General features: G+C 45.9%; 1 protein-coding gene across 6 annotated transcripts in view; it reads left to right on the forward strand.

Annotated features, from left to right (window-relative positions):
* PHACTR3 (phosphatase and actin regulator 3) overlaps nt 1–17544 on the forward strand; it is a 171018-nt gene that overhangs the window by 81350 nt on the left and 72124 nt on the right. For all 6 annotated transcript variants that reach the window (XM_050917778.1, XM_050917779.1, XM_050917781.1 and 3 more), the window contains exon 2: nt 13801–13962. In XM_050917778.1, coding sequence (XP_050773735.1) covers nt 13801–13962 — 162 coding nt within the window. The remainder of the gene's footprint in view (nt 1–13800; nt 13963–17544) is intronic.

The following is a 17544-nucleotide window of genomic DNA, read 5'->3' on the forward strand; positions in this document are numbered from 1 at the left end:
CTCTCACCCCAGCTTCACCCTGGTTCTCTTCCCCCACACCCCAGCTGCTCTTTACAGGGGAATCAGCACCTCCATCCCCAGCTGGTTCTACTGATTAAACCCCACATCCATCCCAGGTGTGGCAGCCAGGGCTAATTGGAACAGGGCTCACTGGCTCTGGCCCTTGCAGGGGCCCAGTACCTCAGTACACCCACAAAGGGTCACATTCTATTCTAGATTAGATGGATGCATCCCTACTAGAAGAAGAGTCAAATTGGTCTATTAGATCCATTTTCATGTATCTTTTTCAATCACCGCTCTATTTTATATTCTGTCTTATGTTTGCACTCAAATATTTCCACTAGCTCCAAGGCCTGGTGTCCTCTAAGAAGACATTAGATCTAAAATTTGCACCAAAGATGCTTGATTTATGCCCATTTATGGATATAAATTGGCAACAGAGGCAGGGGAGTTGTGGCGCAGGGGAGGCCAGCAGAGTAGAGAATAAGGATGGGCGATTTTGACTTCTATCAGACAGGCAAATTTTTATAGCAGATGCAGCAATAGTGGTGCAGCAGAAATAGAGCATTGAGAAAAGAAGGGAATTATGCTGTAAAGTGCATGTGCAAAAAATTGCACAGAAAAGAGGTCCTTGGTTATCAGTCTGATTTACAGGTTTGGATTGAATATAAAATTGAGAGCTGACCATATATCTGGCAGACATTGGTTCCCATTGGCAGAATGAGAAAGGCAGCACTAGACAGATGGGTTTCTGGGTGATGAATTTTGTTTTTTCTTTTCCACGGAAAATAAGACAAAAATCATTTTAATAACAACTCCGCTCCCAAGTTGCTATTGAGCATGGGACTCTTAGATTAAAGGTCACCCATTTTCTTTAATGTGATGTCTCTTCTGTAAGATGCACGTGGTATCATGAAGAAACATCTCTGCAGTAGTTTGGAGAGACCCTTTATGAAGGTAACACAGGATATGTATACACTGCAGTTACAATTCCATGGCTGGCCCGTGCCAGCTGACTGGCGCTCACGCAGCTCGGGCTGTGGGGCTGTTTAATTGCAGGGTAGATATCCGGGTTCAGGCAGGAGGGGAGAGATCCCAGCGCTCAGGCTGCAGCCTCAGCCAGAATGCGTACACCTCAATTAAACAGCCCTGCAGCCTGAGCTCCATGAGCATGAGGCAGGTGGCACGGGCCAGCAATGGGCATCTAATTGCAGTGTAAACATACCCACAGTAAGAAAGGAAAGCTGCTGATGGGCTGCAGATTCCCTCATAGGGCCATACATGCATCATTCCAACAGCATTGGTGCCTGACTACTGCTGGCTATGCCAGTGCAGCTATTACAATACCCAGTCTCCTGTAGCACACTGTTACCTGCTCCACTTTGTTCATTGCTGGGAAGGTCAGTGATCACAGGCTGTTAAACTGGGAGGGAACGGAACTGAACCACTCAGTGTAGGCCCTGGCATTAAGAAAGCTTCTCTGCCAGCACTCTCCCAACCTCTTTCTTTATTTTTGTAATAAAGGTATCCAAATAATTGTTCCTGGTACAAATGGTAATAGTGCATTATGGAAATTAGTCCTAACCTCAAGTCCTTAGCCATGGAGCACCAGGAGGACAGGTTTTTGAGGAGAGTCTGCAATGCCCATGTGGCACGGAGTCCTTTTTGGGGAAACCTCATAGGGCAGGAGGGAGGAGCTGGCAGTGGTTGTGGGTGTGAGGGGAGCAGCAGGCCGCACCAGCTTGTTGAGCTATTTGTTTTCCTCCTGGGAACCACAGCTCTGGCTGGCCAGATTCTTGCTGGGTGCAAATGCTTCACCTGTCATGCTTTACCTGCCAAACCAAGGCATTGCAGAGGTGGAGATAACTGAATTAGCCTTGATTATACAACGATCCTTCAGTGGTTTCATTTTCTTACTGTCAGTAGGTTTCCTTCTTCTCCAAGTAAAGGAGAGGAAACCACATTTTGGATTCCTTTATGCCAGAGGTAATCGATTATCTTTTGTCAAAAATTCTTGCTCAAGATTTAGCCAGGGTCTAGACTCCAGAGAAAATACTAAAAACAATAATGACAATAAATAAATAAAAAAGATTTCGGGGTCTGTTCAAAAGCATCTGGTGATCCGGGTTTGGCCCACAGTCTGCCTATCGAGTACCCCTGCTTTACGCAAACTTTGTAAAACTAATTTTGTTAATGAACCACTAGTGTCAGACCATGCATTATAAATGAGAAGAAGTGTTACCAGGACTTGACACATTGATCCAAAAGGCATGAAAGGTTCCCGATTAATTTCTTTGCACCTCTGCTTCTATTAAAGTAATGCTGTTAAGTGATATGTCAACTTCCTGGAGGAACATTTTCTGAAAGAAATCACAAGCCTCAAATATATACAGTATATTTATGTCACAGAGATTTAGCTTGAGTTGCCACTGATATATTCTCTTTTCTTTGATGACAGTAATCTGTTCCTTCGTTATTTCAGCTAAAGCCGTTTCTGAAATTCAAATACTTGGACAGGAAGCTCAGCATGACAGAATGGAAACAAACTTTCCTGACAAGAGCAGCCCCCTCCCATCAGCCACAGGTTTTTGCTCCTCTCCTTGAGTTAAAAAATAAAAAGAAGAAGGAAATCCTTAATTTCGTAAATAGGGATGGGTGGAAAAATTAGATTTTGGTCCACGGTAGCTTCGGTAGCCCCCCACCCCACCCCCTTCAGAAGTAGAGCTGGGCAAATAAAAAAGAAAATTGAGTTGTTTGGTGGTTTTTGGTTTTTTTTCTCTCTGGGAGTTCAAGGGGGGGAGGGGAGAACATTCCACAAGAACCAAAACTGAACATTCCAATTTTTTTTTTGGCAAATCTTGAAAGTTGACAAAAACTTCCTTTTAGCTTAAACAAAATGTTTATTCTACCTGAAATGGCCCATTTGATTTCTAGTTCTGGGCAGTTTGAAAATAAAGCAAAAGGAAATGGCTGCAGAAGGAGGAGGAGCTGCTGGTGTCACCTCCCTTATAACTTTCAGCCAGTTGGTTAGGGCACTTACTTGACATAGGGGAGACCCAAGTTTAATGAGAGAGATTGAGAGTGCCCTGTGTTAGACTACCCCATAGCACAGTGGGTTAGGGCACTCTCCTACTACAACAGGCAGAGGGGCAATTGAACTTGGGTTTCCGATATCACAGGTGAGTGCCCTAACAACTGGGCTAAAAGTCAAGGGCAGCTCCCATCTCAGTCATTTTCAGAAAGGTGCACCAAGCCCAAGAAATGTTTTTTGGTCAGAATGATTTGGCAAATGATTATCAAATTTGCAAATAGTTTCAGATCAGCCAAACCCGCGTTTGTGTGGTAAATCAACTATTTGCTGAAAATATTTCACCCAGCTTTACTCAGGAGACCTGGTAACAAGTAGCAGGGCAAGGAGTCCTAGTAACTAGTAGCACTTACCTAAAGGGAGGTGTGAAATGCTAGACCAGTCAGCAGCCAGGCATCAAGGCGGGGAGTCAGGTGGTGTGGCCAGAAATGAAGCTTGCTTTGATTGGGGGCTCAGGACTATTTTGTGCATGATGTTCATGGAGGCATCAGTTCTCCTTTGTCATTCAGCCACTCTTCTTAAGGCTTTTCCTCCACCTTCGTGTCCCGATGCACAGATTTGCTAGACCAGACTCATCCCTGAGGTAACTCCGTGAATGGAGAGTTTACCCCAGAGATGAATCTGGCCCATGGTTTGTCTGTTTTTATTATTATTATTTTAAAGATGCTGAACTCTTGGGTAAGAGTGTCTGAGATGGGAAATCTTGAACAGAGGATACCTTAAATAAAAGCAGCAACAGACTAGGAGAAGTAGCACCACTTACGCCTACCTGTCGGCCAACACATATACCTGGCCCACTGATATGACAAAATTTAGGACGTAGTCCATGTCTGAATTTGATCTTGACACAGCTATTTGCTGTTACCTACTTTGAATATTTTTCTGGCGTGCCAAATGGTGTTTGTTAGAGCATCAGCCTACCTCATCCCAGGATCTGATTATGTAGGGCTCAGTTTACCATCTTGCTCAAGAACGTATTATACACACTCCACATGCTGCAAATAAGCACAGTTGGGCAGAAACTGGATTTTCTCCTTCATAGGAAATTTCTTCCATTTTGAAACATGGTTCCTATTCTGAAACAAAACAGAAAACAAAATGTAACTGAAATTGTTTACCAAACAAATTCCAAAAATAATTCCAGGTCTTGTATCAATCAAAATGGCTCATTTTGATAAAATCAAAGTGGTTAATTCCAATTTTGACCTTTTAAATGTTATATAATAAAAAAAAATTGAAACAAAAGGTCATTTTGAAGAACACAAACATTCCATTGCAAAAAGGGTGAGACAGCTTATTTACCATAATATTCTGTTCCATTTCCCCCCCCCCCCCAAACAAAGAGTCATCAGAACTAACATTTCTGCACAACATTTTGCTTTTGACCAATCAGCATTTTCTGACCACTTACAATTTCTGGAAAATTTACAATCATACCTACAAATAAGATTTCCTGGTTTGGCAGCTGGTTAATTGGAGCATAAAACAAATAGTTTACATGGCTGTCCCAGGCACAAATACTTCCTCCCCTTGTCAGCAGGGTTCAAAATCTGTGCAACCTTTCAGCCCTGCAGGCATAGTCCTTCCTGTTCCTGGGACACCAAGTTAAGTTCATAGGTTCCTTCTCTCATTCCTGCCACCAGTTGGCTCTCCCCCAGCCAAGCACAGTCCTCATCCCACACCCAGACCACTTCTCAGCATTCCCTGCCGCCAGGGGCGGCTCCAGGCCACAGCTTGTCAAGTGCATGCTTGGGGCGACAAGCTGCGGGGGGCGCTTTGCCGGCGCGGCGAGGGCGGCAGGCAGGCTGCCCTCGGCAGCTTGCCTGCGGAGGGTCCGGTGGTCCCGCGGCTTCGAAGTGGACCATCCGCAGGCAAGCCGCAGAAGGCAGCCTGCCTCCCATGCTTGAGGTGGCAAAATTCCTAGAGCCAACCCTGGCTGCTGCCTACAGGTCATTCCCACTGGTTGAGAAGCAACTTCTCTTATAATTGTACCACTTCCAGGCTGCTGTCATATGACTCTTGGACACCTGATTCATGCAGCATTCATAGTCAGCTGTGGACATTAACCCTTTACAGGCCCAGTTTGCCATGAAACGGGGTCCTCCTTAGTATTATTTTTAGTTAGACACAGACTTCAACACTGATAAAGAGGACTCTGCCACTAACAATGGAAAGTTATGTCTGTATCAGAAGCCTAAAGGTCATTACAATTCTTCCCACAGTGTCTTTGGCCAAAGGGTCAGTTCATTTCAGAGGGAACCTCCTCTTCCATTATTAACTCTGTGGCTGAGGTACAAAGACAGATACAATGACAAAGGAGAGAGGCCCCAGAGCTGCATTACAAACGGATTCATCAGGAAGCAGAACATGCCTTGCCTCACAAATTTGCCTGCCGTTTTTGTCTGCTGCGTTATTTTTCCACTGCTTTCAGGTTGCAGATTTTCAGGGTTCTTCTTGCAGTGATGCAGTGGCGATTTGTTCAGGCATGATTCCGCTTATCATTAATGGCAGTTACCTAAATGCCCAACAAGTTGATAGGCTCTACACCCTTTGGCAATTGCATAAACACCACAGGGTGACTTCCCTGTGTCCACTTTGAATATTCACAACTGTACTTCTAAGGGCTCTCACAGCTCCTCTCTGCAGCAAGGCTCGCATCTCAGCTCTGGTTCCTGATGTGCTGAACAGCCATGCAGATTCCACACTGTGAATTACAGCAGTCTGGGCATCAAACTATAGTCTCTTTGGCTCAGTAGGAAAAATCCAAAAATGTAAGAGCCAACCTGCAGAACCCAGACACTCTCACAACAGAGAGTTAACACTGGAGATAATAAAATCTGCAGGATGTTTATGTTGGGAAATAGCTAGTCCTCACCTCTCTCTCTCGGGAGAGGTCCCCCAAGCAGAGCACATGGACATCTCACCACGAAATCCCACAGGACTGGGGCTTGGCAGGAATGAGTCGATTTGCTTCAACCCCAGCCAACAAGATTTTAAATGACAAAGGAATAAGACAAGGGGGGACTATTCTATTGGATCTGAGTTGCAGAGGTACTAAGCACCTCCAGCTCCAGCTGAAGCCAAGCGGGACTGCAGGTACTCAGCACCTCTGGCATATCAGGCCCTGGCAGTTGTCTCTTAATTCAACTAACATAATTATTCTGATCTGATCTCTAATTAGAAGCTTTTTCCTTCAAAACGGCTTTCTCCTCTCTTGCCTGGTTTATTCTGCGACACCATTGGTCACTTCAGAATCCCTTCCATGGCTTTGAGTTGAGATATCCTGGATATCAGACTGCTGCCACTGATGATTGAACATGTAGGAAGGGCATGCTGATTAACAGAGCCCCAATCTCTACTGTACTTAACTGTCCATTTTTGCACCTTCCTCTGAAGCATTTGGAACAGGCCACTGTCCAGGACAGGATACTGGCCTGAGATGAACATTGGCCCGATCTAGTCTGGAAATGTCTTATTTTCCTTCTGAGCATGCTCACTATCTACCACACCTATAAAGGAAAAATGACAGTGCAAGGTGTGAAAGGTGAGAACCACCGAACAGTCCAAGGAGCACCTGTGTTCATTTTTAACCATGCCTGGTTGCAGGATGTGGTACCTTCATTAAACAGAGGTCTGGAAATCAAATCATAACAGCCTTCTCCCGTCCATGTTTCTGGTGCAAGTGTATCATTTCCAGAATCCAAAAGCTCCACTGTTGGGACCATTACTTCTAGGAGTGGTGTCAAAGGGCCATGTGCTGGCCACAGAGAAACTGCCAGACATCTCTAGGTAGAGGGGTACAGATTTGACTGTCTAGTTGTGACTTGCAGAACAGCAATCAGCCCTCCCTGTGTTAAGTCCCTGCTATGGGCTAAGCTTGTGCTTACATGCGCTTGTGTAAAGGTTCTCTCATGTCCTTCCACACTGGAGTGCTCTTCAAGCTGTTGCTGATGGTCACTTTCCCTGATTATGAGAATCTCATCTGGCTTCCAGTTGTTTACATTTCCTGTGCATCTTTTACATAATCCTGCAGACCAGCCCCAGGCAATCTGACTCACAAAAAGAGAAATAACCACATATTTAACATAATTAAAATATTAACTGCAGATCCAAAAATGTGCTGAATGCTTCAGAAAATGGTTGGAGAGTTGGCAAGCCCGGGCAGCTTGCTGGCTGCAGGTTCTGGCTGATATTTAGGTGTGTGCGCTACTTCAGGAGTTGCTGCAGCATGTGGGAACTGCTTCCATTCTGCGTGGTAGTCTTCTTATCTCCCAAATAGCCAATCCACAAAAAAGAAAAAAAACGATTTGAGTAAAGGTGAAGAGCTCTGAGGACTTTCATATGGCTCTTATTGCCAAGAAGACCATTCCCTTGATATTTATGACTTCAGGACATCTGTCTTACGTTGGTTCCATTTAAAAATTTTCTCTCTCTCAGTTGGACGGTGCAAAATCTGAGAACTGCACGCAGTAAGAAAATATTAGGCAATTAAATCAGTTTCCTTAGAACTGTATGTGCCTTATTACAAATATTTAGATCAATAAAGTTAGAAGACATATCAAAGTCTGCAGTGGAGGATTGGTCTTACCTGCCCTAAAATTAGTCTTCCATTTCCAGCCTTCATCCTCTGTGTCCATATTTCAGGGAGTTTTAACTTAAATTTAAGGACTAAATCTTGAGTCTGGCTAAGCAGTGCCCAGTACAGGACCTGAGGGGCTGGAGGAAGATGCTACATTTATACCCCCTGTTCCTAGTGGACAGGCAGGCTCCAGTGTAACCCCAGCATAATTTTGAGCAGCCTCTAGGCTGCTCTAAATTATGTCAGCTAGAATGGCCTCCTAGGGGCTGCTACATTTTCACATAAAAGAAAACAAACACTTGAGTTAACTCTCTGCCCTCCCTGCATTATCAAAGTTTCCTCCAATCCAAAGCAAAGCCAAGCTCACAGTACAGACTTCCCTGTCTCAGTTTGTCGTTCTCCTGCTCCTGTTGCTCTTCAGTCCTCATCTCCTGCCCTTTTGTGAGGCCAAGCTCTCCAATTCCATCGCACCACTGCACCTTTGCTTTTCCCGGTGCCAGCTGTTTTCTAACAGCAGCCCTCTATAACACTATGGTCAATAACTTTGCTTTTACTCCCCCCACTAAGCATACTGATTTCTTCTAATTATTCTTCAAAACTAAAATGAATTGAAACTCACCCCATGTGCAAAGCTAAGAACCAGGCAATAAGACATAGTTATCAAGTTAACTCAATTCAACACCCTTTGGAGACCTCAAGGTTGCAGAGTGGATGCCTCATTATCCCATCCAAGCTTAACGCTTTGTCAAACCCCTCTTCTTCTTCCTTGCTAGACCCACCTCCTGCTTCTTCATTAGAGAAATATAAGTGGGGTCTGAACACTGGAACTGTTCCTTCTGGCTACCATTAATTAAAAAGCCCAAGAGTAACAGGCAAGAGTAAATAGGGATATTGCAATCAACTTTGGAAGGAACACTATCAACTGCACAACTCCTAATAGCTACTGGTTTCCCTTTCTGAGAGTCCTTGTAAACTCCTCTGCTGTCGGCTTTGAAGATGATCCCAGGGGAGTAAGTAAACATTGTTAGAGATGCACCGAATTTGAGATGAGGTTTATTTCCGAGGCTTGCCTTGATTTCCTGGTTTCAGACAAAGATGCTACAGTGATGTTATGCTAGAGGTGGTCAGAGAAACATGCGGGTGATGTCTAAATCCTGAATGAAATGCAGCGGCGTCAGCAACCTGCCAAGACATCCTCTAAAATCAGTTGGCTCATCTAATCTCCATTTACATGCTTGAAAAACTCCCAGGACAATGGGAATTGCTCAAGCAGTGGTGCATAAGAGTGTAGGCAAGCACAAGGATAGCTTGTTGAAAATTGCCCTGACCCCCACAGTAGCTTCCATCCCACTACTGAGAATCTGATTTGCAGCCTTAGGAATGAGAGGAGCTAATTTTGTAAATGTTCACATTCCTATTACAATGGCTGTCACGAAGAAGGGCTAAATGCCATTTTCTGCTGCATCTGTTATAGCTTTAAAATCATCATAATAGCAGACGCACTGTGTGTCTTTTCTGTTATCACTTCTGGCTCGATAACAAGGAAAAGTTGCAATGCCTCACAGTTTTATTTTCATCATGCTTCTTATATTCAAATATATCATTGGAAAAAAAACAGCCCATGAGATTCCTGCATTCTGGTGGCAGTTAAAAGGTTGCCATTCTGTGGTTCCCCTCAGGTGCTGTGCCTCATTGCTGTTTCCTGGTCTTCACTCAGCATATACTTCCAGACTGAAATTCACAAAGTCTATCTAGTCTAGACAACATAAGAACACCCATACTGGGTCAGATCAAAAGGTCCATCTAGTCCAGTATCCTGTCTTCCAGTGGCCAATGCCAGGTGCCCCAGAACGAATGAACAGAACACGTAATCATCAAGTGATCCATCTCCTATTGCTCATTCCCAGCTTCTGACAAACAGAGGCTAGCAACAGCAGCCTTGCCTGTTCTGGCTAATAGCCATTAATGGACCTATCCTCCATGAATTTGTCTAGTTCTTTTTTGAACCCTGTTATAGTCTTGGCCTTCACAACATCCTCTGGCATAGAGTTCCACAGGGTGACTGTGTGTTGTGTGAAAAAAATACTTCCTTTTGTTTGTTTTAAACCTGCTGCCTATTAATTTTAGTTGGTGACTCCTAATTCTTGTGTTATGAGGAGTAAATAACATTCCTTATTTACTTTCTCCACACCAGTCATGATCTTATAAACCTCAATCATATCCTCCCTTAGTCTTCTCTTTTCCAAGCTGAAACATCCCAGTCTTATTAATCCCTCTTCCTACAGAAGCTGTTCCATACCCCTAATAATTTTTGTTGCCCTTTTCTGAACCTTTTCCAAATTCCAATATATCTTTTTTCATAGAATATCAGGGTTGGAAAGGACCTTGGGGCGCGGGGGGGAAGAGGGGGTCATCTAGTCCAACCCCCTGCTCAAAGCAGGACCAATCTGTAGCTAAATCATGGGATTTGAGATGGGGCAACCACATCTGCACGCAGTATTCAAGATGTGGACATACTGTGGATTTATATAGAGGCAATATGATATTTTCTGTCCTACTATCTATCCCTTTCTTAATGATTCACAACATTCTGTTCGCTTTGACTGCCGCTGCACATTGAGTGGATGTTTTCAGAGAACTATCCACAATGATTCCAAGATCTCTTTCTTGAGTGGTAACAGCTAATTTAGACTCCATAATTTTATATGTATAGTTGGGATTATGTTTTCCAATGTGCATTACTTTGCATTTATCAACACTGAATTTCATCTGCCATTTTGTTGCCCAGTCACCCATGTGATTCCCAGCTCACATACACATACCTGCGCAAACTCTGTTCCAGCGAACATGCTAAAAATAGCAGTGTAGTCAGGGTAGCATGGGCAGTGGGTACGTAGCTGAGCAGCTAGCCTGAGCCTCCACCCATGCTAATGGGGCTGTTTGACCAATCTGTTCTTAAAAACCTCCAGTGATAGGGATTCCAACACCTCCTCTGGCAAGGCATTCCTGTCTTTAACGCCTTATAGTCAGAAAGTTTTTCCTGATATCTAACCAAGCCTCTCTTGTTGCACGTTAAGCCAATTACTTCTTTTCCTGCATTCAGTGAACATGGAGAACGATTGATCATTATCCTCTTTGTAACAGCACTTAACATAGTTGAAGTCTTCTTTTCCTCAAAGACTCAGTCTTCCAGTGATCACAAAAGTGGTAGACCACATTTGTCCAATGAACAAGAAACAAACAAGAGATTAACATCTCAAGGTGTGGGACATTCCATAGTGGAACAGAGGAAAATCCAGTTATTTATTAGAAACATTTCATTTGCTTCTGATCTGCTGGTTGAATAAGGGTGTTCATTCAGTGCAGTGGTAAACCGGAAAACCCATTTAACACTGAGAAAGATGAGAAAGCTTCCATCAATTAGCTTTTAAATTTCTTCTTTTCTCCTGATTTTACTTGTCATTACATTTTCACTCTATGATGCAACTATGTTTCAAGTGGCACTGATCATACTCAAAGAACGTGACTCCCGAGTTACAAGGTGAATCACAAACTGAGTCTTTTCGGTCAAATAGTGAAATTAGCAGGTATCTCCTCAACCTCCCTTAATGACAGGTGAACAAATTGTGCCTATACTCACGTTGCAAGTTTTGAGCGTTTTAACTGTTTATTTCATGTGCTTGTACGATACAGAAGAAAAAAAAAGGTGTTTTTACATCCATTGTTCAGTTCTGCTAACTAATGTGACAAAGTATTTAACTTTTCTGTTTAAATTTCATCAGCAATATCAATATTTAATACCAATATTTTGAAAATTAAATGAAAAAGAAGAATGAGTTCTTCCCCTCTGTGTTGAATATTTTTTTCAAAATTATTTCCTGTTTTCTTGTAAATCCCCACCTTTACACTGAGATTTATGTATTTGCACCCTGTCAACTTGTTTTTAAAACCCATTAAAATACCATATTTAGTTTTCTTCTACACTAGTCACAAAGCAAATTATTGTCATTTTATTATTCCAGAGACCAATGGCTCAGAAATGTTCATATACTCATTGTTCCACACTGTCATTTAAATTGCAAAGGATTGTTGAAAAAGATATGCAAATCATCTTATAATTTGCACTCTCATGACATGGCTGGGTGACGGATAAAAGCATCACTCTTGGGAATTAACATATTGGTGTCCAAATGCACATCTCAACAATGTCATCAATATCCTTGTTTATGGAGCTGTGCTATCATCTTTCATGGTAATGGCTGGCAGAAGCCTGTCATTATTCAATCTTTATTGTTCCATGCAAAGCTTGGCTATAAACAAAATGAACAGTCATGTGAAGACAAAATATTGAAAATGTCTGAACCAGTTGCCCACCTGAAGCATTATCTGCATGCTCCTGTGGTTTTGCTGGATGAAATGGCTTTGCATTTTCCCGTCTCCCCCAATTTCCTTAAGGAACATATCAGTGTAATAGCTGTTGGTGGTTTTCTTAAGTACTACATGCCAAACAATTTAGCCTCATATGTAAAAATCTGAGCCAGTTCATACAAACAGATGTGTTCTATAGTAGTTAGGGGAGGACAGTTCATTTTCAAGAGAGTACCTTATTAATTGATTATTATTGATTTGTATTAGCATAGCACCTAGGAGCCCTGCTCATGGGCCAGCACCCCATTGTGCTAGGCACTGCACAAAGACAGTCCCTCCCTGTGGTTTCAGCACAGAATTGGGATACAGGAAGTCCCCTCCTGAGAGCTCATCCTAGCTCTGTCACGAACTTCCTCTCTGACTTTCAGCAAGCCACCTCTTAGACCCAAATATTCCAAAATGGCCAATGGCTTTAGGTGCTTAACTTGAGACCATGTGGACCTGATTCACACAAAAGTGCTGCGTATCCAGTGTGTCTGCTGAAGTCATTAGGAGCTGCAGTTGCTCAGCACCTCTGAAAGTCAGTCCCACGGTGTGTCATGTTGGGCACCCAAAAAATCAGCAGTCACTTGTAAAAGTGTCTCTTTTAACCTTTCCGTGCCTCGATTTCCGCACTGATAGACTGGAACTAAACACTCACCTACCACACAGGCGTGGTGTAAATCAATGAGTTTTTATAAACCACTTAAAAGCTGGAAAGAGCTGTGCAAGTGTTAGGTGTTGTTGCAGCACTTATTATTACGGTCTACCGACCTCGGGTACTTATGGGGCCTGCATTACACCAGCATTTGAGCACTTATTCCCCACAATCTCCCATGTGAGATAGAGAAGTGCCATCATCTGCAGGGGTAACAAGCAGAGAGAGAGAGAGAGAGAGAAAGTGACTTGCCCAATCTCACACTGGAAACGTGACAGAGCAGGAAACTGAATCTCAGTCTCGTGTGTTACGAGGTAGTGTAGCACCCCTTGGGCCATCCTGACTCACCAATTCAGCCTGTGACTAACAATTCTTGTTGTTTGCTAGCACAAGGCTCCTTGCTTTCACTTCACTTCCAGTTTGATCCCTTCATAGGCCAAGGAAGAAAGTGAGCTCCCAAGTCCAACATAACCTTTAAAACTACAACCTCCCCCTCTCTCACACAGGTGCTTTTGTTGGAGTAAGAGCCTGGCAGAGGATGCTATCATTGAGGAAGCATGAGATAGTCTGTTGTGGAGGGAAGAGGAGTTATGAGGTCAACACCTCCCTTGGGCAGCGGGGAGGGCTGTCGGAAATCACGCCAAAAAGTGAGCATCCCTGGCCAGGATGGGAGCATGGCCAAGGCAGACTGGGGATGCACAAATTCAGTACATCTCCTCCACTGGAGCTTAAACTCCATGGAACTAGCCCCCGATGGACTCCTTGAAGGGGGCCTCAAGAGAGTCACTCAGATACCAGGTGCTTGGAGTCAGTGGTGATGGGTGAATACAAAGCCAAGAAAGGTCCCCCCTGCAATACAAAAAGCTGTGCTGGCACATACCCTGCTCAGCATCCGTGGATCTGGTGCGCCTACTTTAAGGATTCCAATTATTTCATTTCCCTGTCTTGCACTACAGTGCTTGGTGACTAAATCAAATGCTCTTTTAGCTGGAATAACCACCATACTTCCCTCCACCTTACTAAGCCTTTTCTTTTAACCAGCGGCTTTGTTCCGTTTTTGCCTCTCAGATGAGATGGAGCAGTCCCCTGCAATGCATTCGGAATATCTGGTCTCAGGGATTAGAACTCCGCCTGTGAGAAGGAACAGCAAGCTGGCAACACTGGGCAGGATCTTCAAACCATGGAAGTGGAGGAAAAAGAAAAACGAGAAACTAAAGCAAACATCAGCAGGTATGGGAAGAGCAACAGCTTGATTCAGTGCAAGGCAAAGTCCGCCCTGGGAAGAAAAATGAGCAGAGTTTGCTGAAGTAGGGCAGGTTATTGATAAGCTGTGTCTAAATGGAAGTGTAAGAATCTGGCCTGTCAGAGTCAGACATTTTAAGGTCAGAAGGAACCATTAGGATTTGACCTCTTGGTCACGGGATTTCTACCAATCCAGTCAGCAAAGAGCAAAATCCAAAACTTGATTTATCAGGCTGTCCACTGTCTCACCTCCCCGCTTCTGCCCTTCACTGATCTTTGTAAGGGACAAAGATGCCGCAGCATTAGCAGGGGCTGCTAATTTAAAGGCCAGACTGCGATACCTTACATTGAATAGTACCTTAGATATGAATAGTGCCATTGAAGTCAGAGGACCACTCGTGGAGTTAGATACCCTCGCTCATTTTCAGTAGCACCTAATTCTGGCCCTTCTGGTAAAGCCAAGTGCAGAAGGGATTTCATTACTATTCCTTCCAATCTACCTAAAATCCCCAGAAAAGCTAAGAGAACATTCCATGAGTACTTGGAATTAGCCCCTCATCAGATGCATCTCAAAGTAATTACCAGCTGCTGGACTCTTCGTGGCCTTTGTGAAATAAGTCAATGGTATCAATCTAGGTCCACAACTTCATAACTGATCCCTGTGTTGGCACTTAGCAGAGAGGTGATGGACTAACATGAGCTCAAGTACTTCCAAGAGATAGATTCTCCAGCTCAGGGTTAATGCACATCAGAGGGACAGCGTGAGGAAGCCTACACTGCGACAGCTCTGTGGCTATATGGTGGTACTAATCTGGCCCCTTGCATTCAGAATTCAATAACAAAAACAAGAACACTAGGTTAAATACTGAAAAAAGTGTATTACTCAGATAAATTACTTAACATAAATATTAAAATGCATTAAATAATGCCTCTGAGTAATAGTATATGACCAGCTCTACTTCCTATAGCTTAGTGACATCTCCCAAAGCTTTGCATCTAAATGGTAGCCATACACCACATAATTGAGGGTTCTGGTCGCTGGTGATGATTTTTTCAATTTTCTAAACATGGATTTTTGTACATTGTGACGAACTGGGAAAGTTCTTAATGTTTTCTCTGAGTACTGTATTGGTGCCTCAGTGTCCCCATGGCAGTTCTTAAGTATCTGGCAGAGCAAAGGGCCAGTGCCCCTAAATGCCTGGCACTCTGTCTCCTAGCAACTGATGGCCTGGGCCCCTCCCCTGCAAAGGTGCCAGCTAAAGGTGTTGGAGACAAAGGGATCAGGTGACCTGGCCCGGGAAAGGGGCTGAGCAGAGAGGAGGGGCTGGGAGGGGTAGTTAGTCTGGAGCTGGCTGAGGTCAAGGGTGGAGTGCAGACCTGGGGGTCTGGCTCACTGCCCTCCAGAATGGACCCAGCCGAGGGGTCCGGTTCGCTGTATCTACAAGCTCTGTTTTAGACCCTGTTCCTGTCATCGAATAAACCTCTGTTTTACTGGCTGGCTGAGAGTCACGTCTGACTGCAAAGTGGGGGTGCAGAACCCGGTGGCTTCCCCAGGACCCCGCTGGGGTGGACTCGCTGTGGGAAGTGCACGGAGGGGCAGAGGATGCTGAATGCTCCAAGGAGAGACCCAGGAGGTGAAGACGTGTGAGCTTCTTGCCCTGAACAAGTCTGCTCCAAGGGAGAGGAGGCTCCCCAAAGTCCTGACTGGCTTGGTGGGGAGCAGTTCCGGAGCATCGCCCGGTGACTCCGTGACAACTGGTGGCAGCGGCGGGACGTACTGCACCCCGTGAATGGCGCTGCTTGCAGTAAGTGACTGGGGAGGAGTAAAACAGAGGAGGGATAATGAGGACCAGGCATGCTGAAGGCTCAGAGAGGGACGGTTTCAGGGGGCGGTTAACCTCTGGGAGTGTGTGACCAGCGAGAAGGACTGTTGGAGTAACGGGGTCCCCCTGAGGACTGCAGCGAGCAGTCTCAGGGGCGGAGGAGCTTGCCGCTCGACCCTGGGAGAGAGAAGGATTTTTGCAGTAGCAGGGTTCCCCGGGGGATTGCAGGAGCAGTCCCAGGGGCGGAGGAGTCTGCAGCTCGACCCTGGCAAAGAGGTGGTGATCACGAGAAGGGCTGGCACACCAGGGGTTCTTCCTGGAAACCATGGGGGAGCCAAGAGCACACAGGCCTGTGAGTCCAGAGCCACTTGGGAACGGTGAAGTGATGGCCTATCACCATCTCCTTGAGAAGGACATTGTGATCCTGTGCACAAAGAGAGGGTTACGCATGGGGAAATTCACCAAGGCACAGTTAATCGTGCAGCTGGAGGAGAAGCACCGCTCTGAGGAGCAGATTCCTGGCCCAGATGGGGCTACAAGAGGATCTGAGAGCAGCTGGAGCATCAGCCAGGCATCCCCGGGAGTCTGCTCCCCAATCAGACGAGGGTCTTCACGATTGGGTTCCCCATCAGGAGATTGGAGACGGATGGGATGGGAGCAGAGCCCGAGAGAGCGAGAGGACCATGAGAGAGAGCAAGAGCCTGAGGAAAAGCTGCATGAGAAGCAGCAGCAGCGTGGAGTGGTGATGGTGGAGCAGAGAGACATAGGGGGCTGCCCAGGGGTCAGTGGGAAAACACGTCTGCGGGGGCGAGACCCTGGGACAGAGAGAACTGTGGTGGTGCAGCCCCAGATGCTGAGGGACTGTGGGACCTGGGTGAAGTTCCCTGGGGTGAAGCCCCTTGCCCTGCCTATGGCCCAGATCCCTGTACAGACCCAGGAGGGGTCGGGCTGGCTGGTAGTTGGGGTTCTCCAGGATATCGGCTGGGAGGCCCTGTTGGGGGGTGACTGTCTCCCCATGGGACAGGATCCAGGCCCTGCTCCTGTAACGGCCGAGGGTTTGAATTCAAATCCAGGGAACCAATTGGCTAGGATGGAAATGGTCAGTGAAAATGCAAATGACCTGGCTGGCAGTGGGGAGGGGCTGCTGGGCTCAGGATACCTGCCTACCTGTAACCAGCCCCCTGGGGCTGAGTGGGAGGGAGAGATGCTCCCCGCGCCCCTGCACACCGGAGACGGGGCTCAGGCTGGCTCTGATGCTGTGACCAGAGCAGAGAGCTCGCTGCCTGCCCCCACTGGGACAGCAAGGGCAGCGCTGAGCACGGGGGGAGCTGAGACCCCAGCTGAGTGCAGGGACACCCAGGCAGGGCAGGTCAGCTGCCAACCAGGTTTGCCTGGTCCAGATGTGCTGCTGGGAAGTGATTACACAGCAGGAAGGGAGCTACCAGGGACAGGGCTCAGGGGGGCTGTGACCCCAGGCCCAGCCAGCAAGAGGGAGCAGGTCCCACTCCCTGCCCCAGCTGCTGAATCCCAGACCGAGCTGCAAAAGGATCCCTCCTTGGAGAAGCTGAGGGAACTTGCTGGCCACAGTGCTGCATACCCCCTTGGGGAAGGCTGCAGGGACAGAGTCCTGCAGGAGAAGGGATTCCTGCACCGGGAATGGGCTCCCCAAGGAGAAGTAGAACTGGGGGGAATTGGGAGGCAGCTGGTGGTGCCCCAGGAATCCACAGGGTTCTTCCCTTTCGAGCTG

Source organism: Gopherus flavomarginatus, chromosome 11 (assembly GCF_025201925.1).
Source record: "Gopherus flavomarginatus isolate rGopFla2 chromosome 11, rGopFla2.mat.asm, whole genome shotgun sequence".
NCBI classification, from domain to species: Eukaryota; Metazoa; Chordata; order Testudines; family Testudinidae; genus Gopherus; species Gopherus flavomarginatus.